The 14,561-nt window shown below is 39.1% G+C and overlaps 1 protein-coding gene across 8 annotated transcripts in view; it reads left to right on the plus strand.

Annotated features, from left to right (window-relative positions):
* LOC145901344 (dynein axonemal heavy chain 3-like) overlaps positions 1-14,561 on the plus strand; it is a 94,979-nt gene that overhangs the window by 56,143 nt on the left and 24,275 nt on the right. For 5 of the 8 annotated variants that reach the window (XM_082988979.1, XM_082988983.1, XM_082988980.1 and 2 more), the window contains 28 exons: positions 87-104; positions 780-806; positions 1,375-1,613; positions 1,802-1,955; positions 2,025-2,206; positions 2,553-2,700; positions 2,957-3,106; positions 3,419-3,605; positions 3,909-4,058; positions 4,404-4,594; positions 4,950-5,134; positions 5,381-5,486; positions 5,849-5,982; positions 6,319-6,541; positions 7,061-7,157; positions 7,377-7,561; positions 7,743-7,850; positions 7,937-8,091; positions 8,392-8,557; positions 8,967-9,167; positions 9,980-10,113; positions 10,301-10,472; positions 10,839-11,042; positions 11,346-11,529; positions 12,253-12,494; positions 13,076-13,236; positions 13,639-13,810; positions 14,083-14,226. In XM_082988979.1, coding sequence (XP_082845105.1) covers positions 87-104; positions 780-806; positions 1,375-1,613; positions 1,802-1,955; positions 2,025-2,206; positions 2,553-2,700; positions 2,957-3,106; positions 3,419-3,605; positions 3,909-4,058; positions 4,404-4,594; positions 4,950-5,134; positions 5,381-5,486; positions 5,849-5,982; positions 6,319-6,541; positions 7,061-7,157; positions 7,377-7,561; positions 7,743-7,850; positions 7,937-8,091; positions 8,392-8,557; positions 8,967-9,167; positions 9,980-10,113; positions 10,301-10,472; positions 10,839-11,042; positions 11,346-11,529; positions 12,253-12,494; positions 13,076-13,236; positions 13,639-13,810; positions 14,083-14,226 — 4,419 coding nt within the window. The remainder of the gene's footprint in view (positions 1-86; positions 105-779; positions 807-1,374; positions 1,614-1,801; positions 1,956-2,024; positions 2,207-2,552; positions 2,701-2,956; positions 3,107-3,418; positions 3,606-3,908; positions 4,059-4,403; positions 4,595-4,949; positions 5,135-5,380; positions 5,487-5,848; positions 5,983-6,318; positions 6,542-7,060; positions 7,158-7,376; positions 7,562-7,742; positions 7,851-7,936; positions 8,092-8,391; positions 8,558-8,966; positions 9,168-9,979; positions 10,114-10,300; positions 10,473-10,838; positions 11,043-11,345; positions 11,530-12,252; positions 12,495-13,075; positions 13,237-13,638; positions 13,811-14,082; positions 14,227-14,561) is intronic. The other 3 variants (XM_082988982.1, XM_082988985.1, XM_082988981.1) reach the window with 2 other exon arrangements.

Consider the following 14,561-nt stretch of genomic DNA (forward strand, 5'->3'; position numbering starts at 1 on the left):
CCCTTTATCTTTTATGAATGGCGCAATGATATTAGTTACATATATTACAATACACATTCGCTCATAATGATGTTGTTACAATATAGGACCGACTGGATATTCAGGTAACTGTACAGCACGCTAAACGTTGCACTAAGCACTTGAAACATAGTCAATACTCACTAAAGAATGTTAAATATATCCTTACTGAATGCGTTGCATGAGCACTCTATTATAACATAGGTTTAAAATACAATTACAGCGGCTATTTATATATTTCTAGTACAATTTTACTGCAGAACTGAAATACGGTTATACCTGAAGGCATGAAATGTGTCATTTACTTAATATATTGGCTAACTTTCTTACTACATATATTCTTTGCATGGAAGCGTTAAAACCACTGTAATTATATTTCCCTTTAGATAGCATATCTTTTACTTTATGATTTAAATTCCCTTTACTCAAATTAAGATTTTACTCAAAATTGAAGTATTGTGACTCGTATCAACTGTATATGCTGCAGTGCATGATTAGAATTGTAGTCGAATCATTAAAAATAAATTTTTAACCAGAACAGTTTATGGCGTTGATTCTTGAATGGAATTCGTTTTATTCAAACTGCATTAACAAACCTCTAACCGCAACACTCATAGCGTTTGGGATGTAGTTTATGTAGAAATTCATCAATAATATTTGGTTCCGGCTAAAAGTAGCTTACAGTTCGCTTTTACGCTTTGCCGCTATTGATCCGTGCTTTGCTTTCTTTCCGCATGGTGTCGCAACTGCGCCAACTGCAGAAAGACCATCGGCTGGTTCGCTTGACGGTGAGCAGGTTGCTATAGTTGCTTATTCCGCTTTACTGTTGCCAATATTCCAAATTTTCTATAGCTTAGTTGTGTGTGCTTCCTTTTGTACTCCATGACACGTGCACCTTTGCTTAACGATACACAAAACCTAGCAAAAATACTCAAGACATTTGGCAAACTAGTTTTTCATCTGTATACATGTTTATAATTGGCTTCACTAGCTACAGATAGCTTTATTCCAGTGCTAGATTAACCGCTAGACAAACACCTAAATAACTTTATGACATAATCTCAGGATTAAAAAGTTGTCTTCTCCCAAACTGTTATTTCCTTCACAAGCTTATCTTCGTAAAATTGATTGGCGATTTTTTTTGTTTTTACTCTTATTCTTGCTAGGCTCAATATGTGTGTACTTTTAGGCCACGTGTTACAAATTGCCTTAGGGCCAATAGAGTCACAATTCACCACTGTTTGAACATCTACTTTTTCACGTACTCCGACATTAAACTGAACAAAATCCGCCATGTCACTTAGGGACCAACATTTACGTATCTAACAATCTCCTAATTTCTTACCTGGCGTTCAGCTAAACAACATCACCATTGAGACAGTGGACACATACAGACAGCAATACTTTCTACGCAAGCTGGTTGGTCAGAACTTCCCGTTGTTGTTTGTTGGTCCGACGGGAACGGGTAAATCGGCCATCACAAACGGATACCTGCGCGAGCTTCCCAAGAAGCAGTTTGCAATCTGCAATGTCAATTTCTCGGCGCAGACGAGTGCCAGCCAAACACAGGACATGATATTTTCTAAACTCGACAGGTCGGTGTACTTTCAGTCACAAGAGAACCAATATTTGTTAAAATTACAGTAGAAAAAGACCTCTAAAAGCTATGAAAACGTATTTCGCTGTAAACAGCATCATCAGTTCAAATAGAAAAAAAAATTGTAACCTCCCGATTCCATTGGCTGCTTTATAACGAACTGTATATACGGTCTCTATTTTACAGACGTCGACGCGGTATGTACGGACCTTCCCCTGGAAAAAAAATGATCGTCTTTGTGGACGATCTTAATATGCCCGCTAAGGAGCGCTATGGAGCACAGCCACCGATAGAGTTGCTTCGCCAGTGGGTTGACCACGGTCACTGGTTCGACAAGAAGGTCAATATTCTAAACATAACAACGTTTTTTGATTCAAATATAGTATTTTGTTAAGTTGTTTGGTTACAGGATACGTCCGTATTGCGTTTGGTCGACATTTCGATGGTATGCGCTATGGCGCCACCCGGTGGTGGTAGAAACGAGATTACAGAGCGTTTTCTGCGCCACTTTAACGTCATCAGCATTCATGCCTTCGACGAGGAGACTATGAAGACGATATTTCAACCGATGCTTGACTGGCATTTTAGCAGGTGAGTGCCCAAGTTGAATTCCTCTCTTACAGACCTGTTTTTATTCCATGGAAGAGTTTTACATTCAGAAAATTAACACGCACTTTGGACATTAGCAAATTGTGCAGATGATAATGTATTTTTTTTTATTATTTTAATTAGTGTGTAATAATCAAATTTAAATACATTTTAATAATTTAATTACTGCTTAGTAATTATAACAAAGCCCTCATTTGCAAATTAAGAGAGGAAACTGTGATTTGAAAAAAAGAACCTGGAAATAATATGGACAATTTTACTAACGACATTTGGTTTGGTAAACCTTTCTGATCATTTCGTCACTTATTTATGGTTTGTTTATTCGAAGGGGCTTCGACAATGCTCTGAGAAGATTCGGACGCATCATAATTTGGGCGACAACCGATATTTACACACAAGCTATGTCGAAATTTCTTCCAACTCCCGCAAAGTCTCATTATCTCTTTAATCTTCGTGACTACGCGAGAGTTATACAGGTATGATATGTTAAACCATTAATTATATATATATATACTGTAGCGCTGTATCTTATAGGTCGTATCGCAGTGACACGCAATGCCCAAGATTGCGTGTTCAAATCTCACTAGCAGCGTTATATTGTTAATTTTTCCCCCATAGGCACGCACAGGTGGTATTGAATCTGCTGCGATGCCACCTAGACTGTGTTACTCACAACTTTATTTGTATTTTAAACTAACATGTGGATTTTAAAGTAATCTTACAACTTCCAAGGGAATTCTTTTATTTCGGAGTGACAAATGTCCCGAAGGGGTTCCTGGGGCTTTGAAGATCGCCCGATTGTGGGTCCACGAGGTTTATCGCGTCTTCTATGACCGACTAGTTGACGATCAAGACAGGGATACGTTTTTTGGCTTGGTTAAAGTGGGTGGATTTTTGTGTTTAAAATGTTTTTCTTATAACTAATCTCAGTTACATTTCATTTTGTTATGTATCGACAATTTATATTTTAAAAAGTATCATGCAGTAAGGTATATGTCGCTTAGTAATTCTTTTATGCGTGATAAAATAAGCTTAGTTTTATAGACGTTGACATGAACTTATCTTTATAACCGGATTATCAGATTGGAAAAGATTTCGTGTTCGCTCCATGTTTCTGTAGGAAAGAATCTTTCTTTCCGATTTTGAAATTAATTTTAAACACACTGTTTACCGTCAATAATTCCTTTTTTATAGACGATTACGACAATGCACTTTAAAGAAAAGCTAAACAACATATTCCAACACTTGGTGGCGCACAAGACAGGTCGTAAGGACGTGCGTGATTCCAACATTCGATCCGTTTTCTTCGGTGATTACATGTCACCAAAAGTTGAGGAGAGTGCCAGTGAACGATTGTATGACGAGATACAAGACATGCAAGGTAAAATATTGGAGTCTACTGATTCTTAGATTTGCCAATCTAAATCCATTAATTTGAAGACGTTCCAGAGTGGTTGTTAAATTTGTCACAAAACACAGCTGATAGTCGTAGATTACTTCATTGTTCAGAGTTTAGCGTTGGATAAAGTAGTAAACGAATTTGATTCCGAATATACCATTGCATTTTTTAATTCTATTTAAAACACAACTTTTTATAAATACATCATTTTGTGAAAGTTATAGTTGTTGTAGTTGGTACGTTTCTTTTTCAAAATTATTTTTAAAATGAAGACATGTTTATCAGAGCTTCGGAATGTAATTGAACGATATCTTGATGACTACAACACAATGTCAAAAGCACCAATGGATCTTGTCATGTTTCAATTCGCTATAGAACATGTTAGTAGGATCAGCAGAATATTGAAGCAACCAAATGGACACGCACTGCTTGTTGGTAGGTCAATGTAACTTCCTATGTTAACCTAATTTCTTTTTACACAAATGTTGCTCAGTTTAAGATAAGATTTTGGCGATAGCAGTCCGTTCCTTTAATAATGCAGACGTAATACCATGCTTTCGCATAGCAAGGCATGATCGCCCCACTGCCCAGGCCCTATATATTTGGCGATCTCAGCTCTCGTATTCTGATCATAAGGTTTACAAGCTTGATAGCCAAGGCATTGCAGACAATCTGCTGGATCAGCCACTTTTCCCGACAAGTCGAAACGAGATCTGAATTCCTTTAGATAATAAACTGAAGCTATTTTGTGCTGTTGCATTGTACTTTGCATTGTCATAGGTATTGGTGGTAGTGGTCGACAATCCTCAGCCAAGGTCGCTGCTTTCATGGCTGATTATGACGTCGTCCAAGTCAACGTCACCAAATCCTATTGCGTGACTGATTGGAGAAACGACCTAAAGAAAGTACTGTGGAAATCGGGGGTTGATCTCACCTCTACCGTGTTTTTGTTCGGAGATCATCAAATCAAAGTATTTCAAAGTTTCTGAAAACTTCTTTACCGAGTTTTGTTTGTCTAGTACTCTTGCGTGAAAAACAATGTGTAGTCTAGAAATTCGGTCAATTTGTGGCCAGTATGTCCTTCTCTATCACACACTGACGTACAACCAGAACATATTTAACCTATGCACTGGGACCAAGTTTTATAATAATGATTTGTCTGATACCTTGTTTAATTGCCATATGAAAACTCCTGTAACTTAACGTTTACAACTATTTTCTTACCAATGAATAACGTTTACGTGACATCCTTCTACGTAACTATGATTTTATAGTAAACTGCGTGCATTTCCAGAATGGCATCATTACAGATGTGTTTCTTCGTAGGATGAAAGCTTTTTGGAAGACATAAACCTTCTTCTTAACACGGGCGATATTCCCAATATCTTCGAGAACGAGGAACGCCTTGAAATTATCGATAAAATGCAGGTTGCTATTCAGGCTGAGAACGATGACAAGACTGAAATAACTCCCTTGAATCTCTACAACAAGTTTATTGAGAGAGTTAACAGGTATCATCCACATAGTGACACTTTTCGCTTTAAAACTTCTATGGTTCGTCGAACCAGAACCAGTGTAAATTGTTGTGCCGTTTTGTCTGAACTGTGCAAACTAAGATTTGTTTGTAGGAAAATGAGACAGAATATAATCAGTGAGATTTGCTATTTAGTTTAAAATAACGAGTTGTGAAACGCTTTGTTTTGCGCCACTACCACTACACTAATTTTAATTCAGTCCCGGGAACATTCACTTTCCAGGTCGTTGCACATGATTCTGGCATTCAGTCCAGTAGGAGAGGCATTCAGAACAAGACTGCGGAACTTCCCTTCTCTGATTAACTGCTGTACAATTGACTGGTTTCAGGTAAACCAACTCCCACACGTCCATGAAAATTACAATTCGTATCTAATGTATGAAAGCGTGGTAATGCCTCTGCGTTGTCTGATTACGGTGGTGGGGATCCCCGACGTAATTGAAGGTCAAAAAGTTGTGCTCTTGCGCACCAGTGTTCCTTGGCCACAATATACCCCCACTGAGCTCCTGTAGCCCTGTTGGTAGAGCGTTGGGCCTGGTTAGCCCAGGGTCTTGAGTTCAAACCTCACCAGGAGCTTGATGTTTCAGATCTCGCTCCAACTTGTCGGGAAAAGTGAACAATCCAGCTTGGCTGCAATGCCTTTGCTGCGAAACCTGTGAACCTTATAATGAACGTAATATTGTGTCTGTAGGCATGGCCTGATGACGCGTTGGAAATGGTCGCTTATCATTTCCTTGATGACGTTGAAATGAATCAAGAAATGCGACAGGAAACTGTACAGATGTGCAAACACTTCCACACTGACGTTAGATCCTTATCCGAAAAGTAAGAACTTTTAATTTCCTGCATATTCTGTTGTCATTCTGACACATTACCGCCGTGTCTTTTCTGTTAATTTTGTTTGTACAGAACTGATGATGCTTAATAAAGCGAAACATGTATTCTAGAATTAGAAGCGTTGACAACTTTATCATAGTAATTTTTGAAACTAACAAATCGGGTTTTAATGTACGACCTACAGCATTGCTGGAATTATGTGGCACATTGTTGCCAATCTTTCAATGGCTTGTATTCTGGATTTAGAACCATACATTTTTTGTATCAATGTTACGAAGGAAACGTTTTTGGTTTTGTGTCACATTAAACTGAACTATTTTTCAGGTATTTCGAATCGCTGAATCGGCGCACTTACATCACTCCAACCTCATATCTTGAACTGATCAAAACATTCAAGCGACTCCTGCAGCAGAAACGACTCGACCTCTTGACCTTCAAAAACCGCTATGTGGTCGGTTTGGAAAAACTTGAGTTCGCTGAGCAGGAAATTAACAAGATGCAACAATATCTCACTGCTCAACAACCTCAGCTGGAGGAAAAGTCCTTGGTAAGTAACTGTGTTTAAGCCTTGTTATTTAGAGGAGCGCTGGGCGTACTTTTTACACCAGGTCCAAAAATTATTAAACAAATAATAGGTTGCACATGGGAGCAGAAAATTTACAAAGAGGGGTTTACACTGCGGTTTCTAAACTATTTTACTTGCTTACGTTTAAATGTGTAACAGTAAAGCAGAATCAGCACATTAAAAGCCTTTACCTGAAGTATAAACAGTGCTCCTCAGCGACATTAATTAAAACCAACAACTATGGAACCTTAGATTATAAGACGCCACGGGCCAGATTTGACTCGCGGGTACCACAAAGTAGAAATTAGTGTGCCCGCTAATGTAAAAGCTAGCACAGTGCCACCGTCAACAGCTGTACTGATTAGACCTTACAGGTCGAAACAGTGCGTGTACACCCTGTCTGCAGCTCTCCAATATTATGGGTTTTTTTTGCACACAAAGTTTGCAATTTTCTCTTGAAACTGTCGCCAAATGTAAAACTGAACGTTTATAATTTCGTAGGAAGTGGAAAAGCTTGTGGCTGACATCAGTGCTGAAAGTGCTGAAGTGGAAATTGCAAAAAAGTTGGTGGAAGCGGACGAAGCTGTCGCAGCAGCAGGTGAATTCACATTACTGCTACTTTTGACAGAAAACCGCCAGACATTATTGGCATGAAATTGCTGCGTAAAGACGTTGAATTGGTTTGATATTTTATTTAATTTTATGTTGCGAGGTTGTTTAAATTTAATTTAGAACTATGTTTTGAGGGCGTTGGTTGTCTGTGCTTTACTTGAATCGCATAACAGGATTCCTGATTAAAATCTGTTTTGAAATCAAGCTGCTGAGGAGGCAGAGAAAATTAAGCAAGAATGCGAGGCGAAGCTCGCCGTTGCCATGCCAGCAATGAACGCTGCCATCGCTGCCCTGGACACGTTGAAGCAGCAAGATATTGCACTCGTCAAAACCATGCAAAACCCTCCAGCTGGTGTTAAAATGACCATGGAAGCCATCTGTATTCTCAAGGTAAAACCCTCGTTTTTATTTGTATTGTAGTAAACAGGTTTCCATATACCTGTTTATCAATTGGATATAATGCATTATCTGTCTTTTAAACATCGATGATGTCAGTGTAGAATGTGTTCTGTTTTCACGTTAATCTCCTGTTTTGTCAAATATTCGGTTAAGTTTAGCTTTGTGTTATCAGGGAATCAAACCAGATCGCAAAGCAGACGGAAGCGGTCGAGCAATCGATGACTTTTGGCCAGCAGCAAAAAAGATGATCGGGGATCTTAAGTTTCTGGATTCCCTTCGAGTAAGATCACGAATAAGTTGATTCATGTAAAGCGGTTATGTCGTGGCATTACGTTACGTCGCGGTAATACGTGGTGTTCTGTACAGGAATACGATAAGGATAATATCCCTGTTGCTGTTATGAGGAAGATTCGAAATCGTTTTATCGGAGAGCAAAACTTTCGACCAGAGCTTATAAGGAATGTATCGTCAGCATGTGAAGGGTTGTGTAGTTGGGTACTTGCAATCGAAGTTTATGATAGGTAAGCAAATCATAATATGTGACGAACGACCACCGTTTAAAGTTCTGTCCTAAATGACTTGTGTTTTAAAAAAAATAAGACCCAATTTAGTTTTGTTTTTGTCGTCTTGTTGCCTGCACGCCAATAGCGTGCGTAATGTGTATTTAATTAAATCAACTATTTTTCGGATGAGCCACGTGTTATAAATGTATTTTCTATCCTGGTTCTGTGTATATTCCTCCGTTTAGCGAGGTTGTTTGTAGATTTTGCCCATGTGTAAATGAAGTTTAGGAAAAATACTAAAAATTATTTTGTTCGAAGGGTTGCAAAGGTTGTTGCTCCGAAACGCCAACGTCTTCTCGCCGCCGAAACCGACCTCGCCCACGAGATGGAGGTGTTGCAAGTCAAGCGTGACGAACTGGATGAGGTGACTCAGAAACTCCAGGGACTCAACGACAACCTGGAAGAAAAACTCATCGAGAAAAAGGTGTCTAACAGTTTGTATCCATGGGTTTTCCTGTATTCAATATACAACAACCTCTTGAAACAACCGATGTTTTGTGGAATGATAGTGTTTATAACATGTTATGTTTGTCCGTGGATTTGACGTCAGTTCTTTTAAAAGGCCACTAGTGGCTTTGCAATATGACGTCATTTGAATATCGATATATTGTGTTTTTTGAGTTTACTCATTAAAATCTGTACTTTTCAGCCCTGCTGTGCGACAGATAAATGACTTTCGACGTTTATCGCTTTTTGGTTGAGTAAAATAGTGACAAATGTAAATGGTTTTCTCATCCATAAATTTCACACTGATATTTCAAATGCAATACAATCGGACACTGACAAACAGTAGGAAGAGATTCAAACTTTATTTCCACATTTCTCGCTGACAGAGACTGGAAGACGACATAGAGCTCACAAAGGTCAAGTTGATTCGAGCTGAAAAGTTGATAAGCGGGTTGGGTGGTGAGAAGGACAGATGGACGGAAACCACTCAAACACTCCATAACACTTACCACAATATTGTTGGTGATGTGTTGCTCTCATCCAGTGTGGTCGCTTATTTGTCTCCTTTCACCCCTCTATATAGACAGGTATAACTTTGTCATGGAATTAGAATATTTGTATCTTTTTGAAATATTAAAACATAAAGGGTGAGTTGGTTTGTCAGGAAAATAAAACATTTTGTTGTACTGTATAGTTTTACATAAGGTTTTACGACATTGTAAAAAAATGTGTTTTCTGGGTTAAAATCTATTGGCTTTCGTGTGAGAAAATATATTTCGCTATAAATCATCAGTGTCTGTAAAAACAACGTAAAAAGTGTAAAAGCACACCTACTGAAAGCTCATCTCTGTGTTAAGGACGCTCACACAACCCTTCCCACAACTAACTACCAGGACACGTATAGTAATAGATAAGTTACGTCAAAGTGATCTTATCTTTTACATGCGTGTTCTTATCTACTACTGTACGTGTACTCGCACAACTGGTAGTTAGTTGTGAGAAGGGTTATGTGAGCGTCCTTGAGACAGAGATGAGCTTTTCGTAGGTGTGGTTTTACACTATTTTTACGTTGTTTTTACAGACACTGAAGATGATTTATAGCGAAATATATTTGTCTCACACGAAAGCCAATAGATTTTAACCCAGAAAACATATTTTTTCCACAATGTCGTCAAAAGCAAAGGGTGCAAAGCGTTGCAATTATGGGTCAGGATTGGGAAGTGATTCCCGGAATCGGTCATCAGGAATTTACACAAGTTTTTAATTAACATATTATTTGCCATTACCCGACTGGAATTCGTATCTTATGCAATTAGTATGAGCAATAGTCTTTCTGTGTCTAATTCGCTCCGTATTTCGTCACAAATACTTCACACTGAACAAATTAACCTCTATTCAGGAGTCCTTGCGAAAGTGGTGGGAAGAGTGCCACTCCCGGGGAATTCCCGTGAGCGACGACTTTTCTCTGGCGAGAACTTTAGGAGATCCCGTTCAGATTATGGACTGGAAACTGGCCGGACTGCCAAAGGACAAGTAAGTTGTTGTTTTCCTAGTTAGTAAACATATATATGCTTTCACTTTAAGTAACTAATTTGTATCGAATTAATTTTTACATGAAAAAAAAATGGTAATTAGCCAATATTCCTTTTAAAACTTGTTATTTCTCTAAAAAACGTTAACGAATTCGCCGTAGTTAATTTTACACTGACATTTTTCGAAGCACATCGGTTGACAACGCGATAATAGTAAACAACGCCAGTCGTTGGCCTCTGATGATCGACCCACAAGGACAGGCTTGCTCGTGGGTTAAGAACATGGAAAAGAAGAACAACCTCCACGTTTGCAAACTCACTGATGCAGATTATCTTCGAACCTTGGAAAACTGTGTCCAAGTAACTGACTGTTGTGATCTTGTGTTTCGCAAATTTTGTCACATTTGATTTTAGGGGCATATCTGCCTGTTGTTTTTCATGCGGTATTTTGATGTTATTTTGGGACATCGTTGTCCTGCATAGCCTTAGGACAGGCTCAAGTACAAACTTAAGAATTGTTCCTGTACTTGAATCAAGCAACGCCATATAAACCGTTATCTGACTAACATTAACAGTGGGACCATTTGACATGGAAAATATACAGCCCATCGCAAGCAAGCCTTTGTCGGCCTCAAACTACTTCCGTAGCTATTCAAACTTAACATGGCTCACAACACATTTCTTGAGTCAATATTCATATGTTTAATCATTTTTCTGTTGCTGCAGTTCGGAAACCCGCTTTTGATTGAAAATGTCCCCGAACATCTTGACACCATCATGGATCCCCTCCTACTTCGACAAACTTTTAAACAAAGTGGGATGGAATATATTAAGTTAGGGGAGAGCACGATACAATACAGTCATGATTTTGTGTTGTATATAAGCACCAGGATGAGGAATCCCCATTACTTGCCCGAAGTGTCAGTCAAGGTATCAGTTTTTGTACATCGTTGTAAACTTTCAGTCCATGTTATTGATATGCTTCGCTTCGAGCAACTTCATTATTTTGTTACGCTTCGTGTAAAAGGTTTTTATTGCTTTGTGTGCGAAATCCTTACATTTACGATTGCATACATCGTTTAAGTTATTAGTTCTGCTAAGTCAGTCGTTCCACCAAGGTTTTATGTCTTAAACACTAAACTGATCTTTGGGAGTGCGTGTACACCTGGACGGCTTTATTACTACCGGTGCGGAACCCTTTAACAAAACATTCGTTTTATTGCTGTTTCTCAGGTGACTTTGATCAACTTCATGATTACTCCCATTGGATTGGAAGATCAACTTCTCACCCTGGTGGCTGCCAAGGAACGACCAGAACTGGAGCAGAAGAAAAATAAGCTGATCGTAGAAGGAGCGAGAAATAAAAGACAACTGAAAGATATTGAAGATAAAATACTTGAAGTTCTTTCCCGTGAAGGTAAAGAAAGTTGTAATAATTGTTCGGTGGAAAATCATAGCAGCAAATCGGGTTATTTTTTGGTCACCAGATAATGTCGAAAATGTACCAAGTTTTATACTATGTACTGAACATAAGATAGTGACCTGATTCAATTTTACACAGTCAATTCGCCAATTTTTTATGATATTGAATGATTTTGCTAACGGTGAGTGCCTTCTGCACACACCTGATCACCAACAACATGTTAGTTTACAGATGTTTAAGTATAAATGTTACCTTAATAGTAGTTGTGACTGTGACCTGGCAAATTTTGTTCTTTCGTCAGTCTAATAGTTGTTTCACGTTGCTCGGGCATTTACATTTTAGAATAATGACCCGGAGTTCACACGGTCGTGGGTTCAAACCTCGCCGGGATCGTGAATTTTACACAGGATTGCTATGGTCTTGTTATATGCGTTCACACTCAAATTATACATAAAAAAGAGCCATAGACAGTATAGTGCGCACTGTTTCGAATATGGGGTCTTGTCAATAGAGCTGCTGGTGACTGCTGTAGCACTTGACTTGCTTCTAAACCTGTCTACACAGGAATTTCCATTGTGTGGTACTTTTCGGTCAACGTCGATTCATTGGGTATACCCAACTGAGTGCTATAGTGTGCACTACTGTCTGCAGCTCTAAAAGACTAAAATTATTGTGAATCTGTGACCTTGTTAAAAATACATACATTTTTTGTATTAGGAAACATTCTCGAAGATGAAACCGCCATCAGCATCCTCTCATCAAGCCGAAAACTCTCGGCCGAAATATCTGAGAAACAGGAGATAACAAGTCGAACTGAGCAGGAAATCGACAACACAAGGAACGGATATCAGCCTGTCGCCGTCCACTCATCAATTCTCTTCTTCGTGATATCGGACTTGGCGCATATCGACCCCATGTACCAATACTCTTTGTCGTGGTTCATACATCTTTATATACAGGTATTGCTTTAAAAATCGAAATTGTTTTGCAGGTGGTTGAGTCTAAAATATATGTCGAGACGGTTTGACGCATCTTGTACACAGGGTATGAAGTTTCATACATGGAAAGTACAATCTCCAGAAAACATACATGTTAAAGCCTATATTTTAATAGTTTGTCCTCAGGGGAAAGGTGCAGCAACACAACCAGGTATAAAGAACCGTACAAACATAAAGAAGGGGACGGCTAACACCAATTAAAAGCCTATTGTTGGAAGTGTTTCAAGAATTTTCAAGTTGTGCGTTTGCAAGTGACATAATGATGTAAAGTGTTACAGCCATTCTCCTCCCCGGCATTACATTGCACCATACCTATTTCATCAAACTATTCAGCAAAATCTTTGTAACCCCGTTAAATACTTGCAACGTGACCAAGTCACGTTTTCACGAATGGTTAACAAAGAGCTTCCCGCATACCAGGAATCAAACTAGAACACACAGGGCCAGACGACAAAGGCAATCCCTTTTTATTGGCAAGGCGTAAAACCTTTTTTTGCCAGTCGCCGAGGCTTTTTCTGTTCACCGGTCAAATTGTGTTACAGTCGATCGAGCAAAGCAAGACCTCGACGGTTTTGGATGAGCGCATCGGAAACTTGATATCCTACTTTACACAAGTCATTTTTCGAAACGTTTGCCGCTCTTTGTTCGAAAAAGACAAGTTGTTGTTTTCGTTCCTGCTTTGCGTCGGGATCCTCAAAGGCCGGTAAGTAGTGGTGTTCTCTGTTTTTGACAAATAATTAGGTTGAATATAAAAGCTATATGGTTCACTGGCTTTGCAGCCAAAGCATATAAAACCATTAAAGCCATGGTGATCACTGACCTTCAGACAGGATAGTTACCAGTGTATTCACCTGTAAGGCAGCTGGTAACTGTGGCTCTGGACTGGGGGGGTAAACTAGCCTGGCCCAAAGATTACTGCTGGTACTTTTCAGTCAACGTAGATTAAACACTGGCTTAAATCGTTTGGAAATGAGCCATATCCAGTTATTCATAAACTATGTGCAGGTATAGTAGCTTGTTGATAGCTTTTTTAGCCGACACGAAAAAGTGTATAATTTACGCTTCATATGCAGTGCATATGTATTCACGCCTATATTCTTCTTAGGAATGAGGTGCTGGATTCTCATTGGCGCTTCCTTCTTACGGGCGGGATCGCATTGGAAAATCCCTTCCCCAACCCTGCACCGGATTGGCTCTCTCACAAGTCATGGGCTGAAATTGTTCGCTGTAGCGACCTCGCAAACTTTTCCGGCATCATGAGACACTTCCGATCTAATGTGAGTAAAAAACTACAACGTAATTTAAAAGAGTATGATAATGAGTTAAACATGTATGTAGTGTAATTAGGCATAGCTTCATGTAGACGTATTTGCAGTAAACTGATCATTTATTCGTTCTTGTCCTGTGTGCGGCGGTGCGGCAGGCGTTCAATGTAGTTTTGACATGGAATTTGCAAAGTACAGTTTATTGGGCAGTTTGTATGCTCGTTTAATGTTGTCGCAACCCTAACGTTAATCATTTACAAGTCAATAAACAACTTGTATTACAGCCTTCCTGTTGGAAGTTTTTGTACGACTCACCTTTACCTCACACTGAACCATTCCCCGACCCGTGGAACGAAAAGTTGGGGCAGCTGGAAAAACTTATATTAATCCGATGTGTTCGGCCGGATAAAGTGGTCCCTGCGGTCCAGGTGTGTCATTTTATTCCGGGTTTTGATTAGCTGGTTCAACAAAGTGGTCGTTATGGTTTGTGCTTCTGTATATGTATATATATATGCTCTCAAGCGAACACTGTATGACTCCCAGCACGATAAAACAACAGAACAAAACAATCAATTTTGCGACATTGAAAACCTTTTGTGCAAATGCAGTTTTTTCTGAGTATATGTGTTTCTTGTGCAACCAAAAGGGCTTATAATGTTTCGTTGTAAGTCACACCATAGCTGCACTTATGAGACCTATTAGGTCGAAACAGTGGCCCTGTCTGCAGCACATTATAACAAATAGAGTTTCGATTGATGAAAGC

Source organism: Ascidia mentula, chromosome 5, assembly GCF_947561715.1.
Source record: "Ascidia mentula chromosome 5, kaAscMent1.1, whole genome shotgun sequence".
Taxonomy (NCBI): domain Eukaryota; kingdom Metazoa; phylum Chordata; class Ascidiacea; order Phlebobranchia; family Ascidiidae; genus Ascidia; species Ascidia mentula.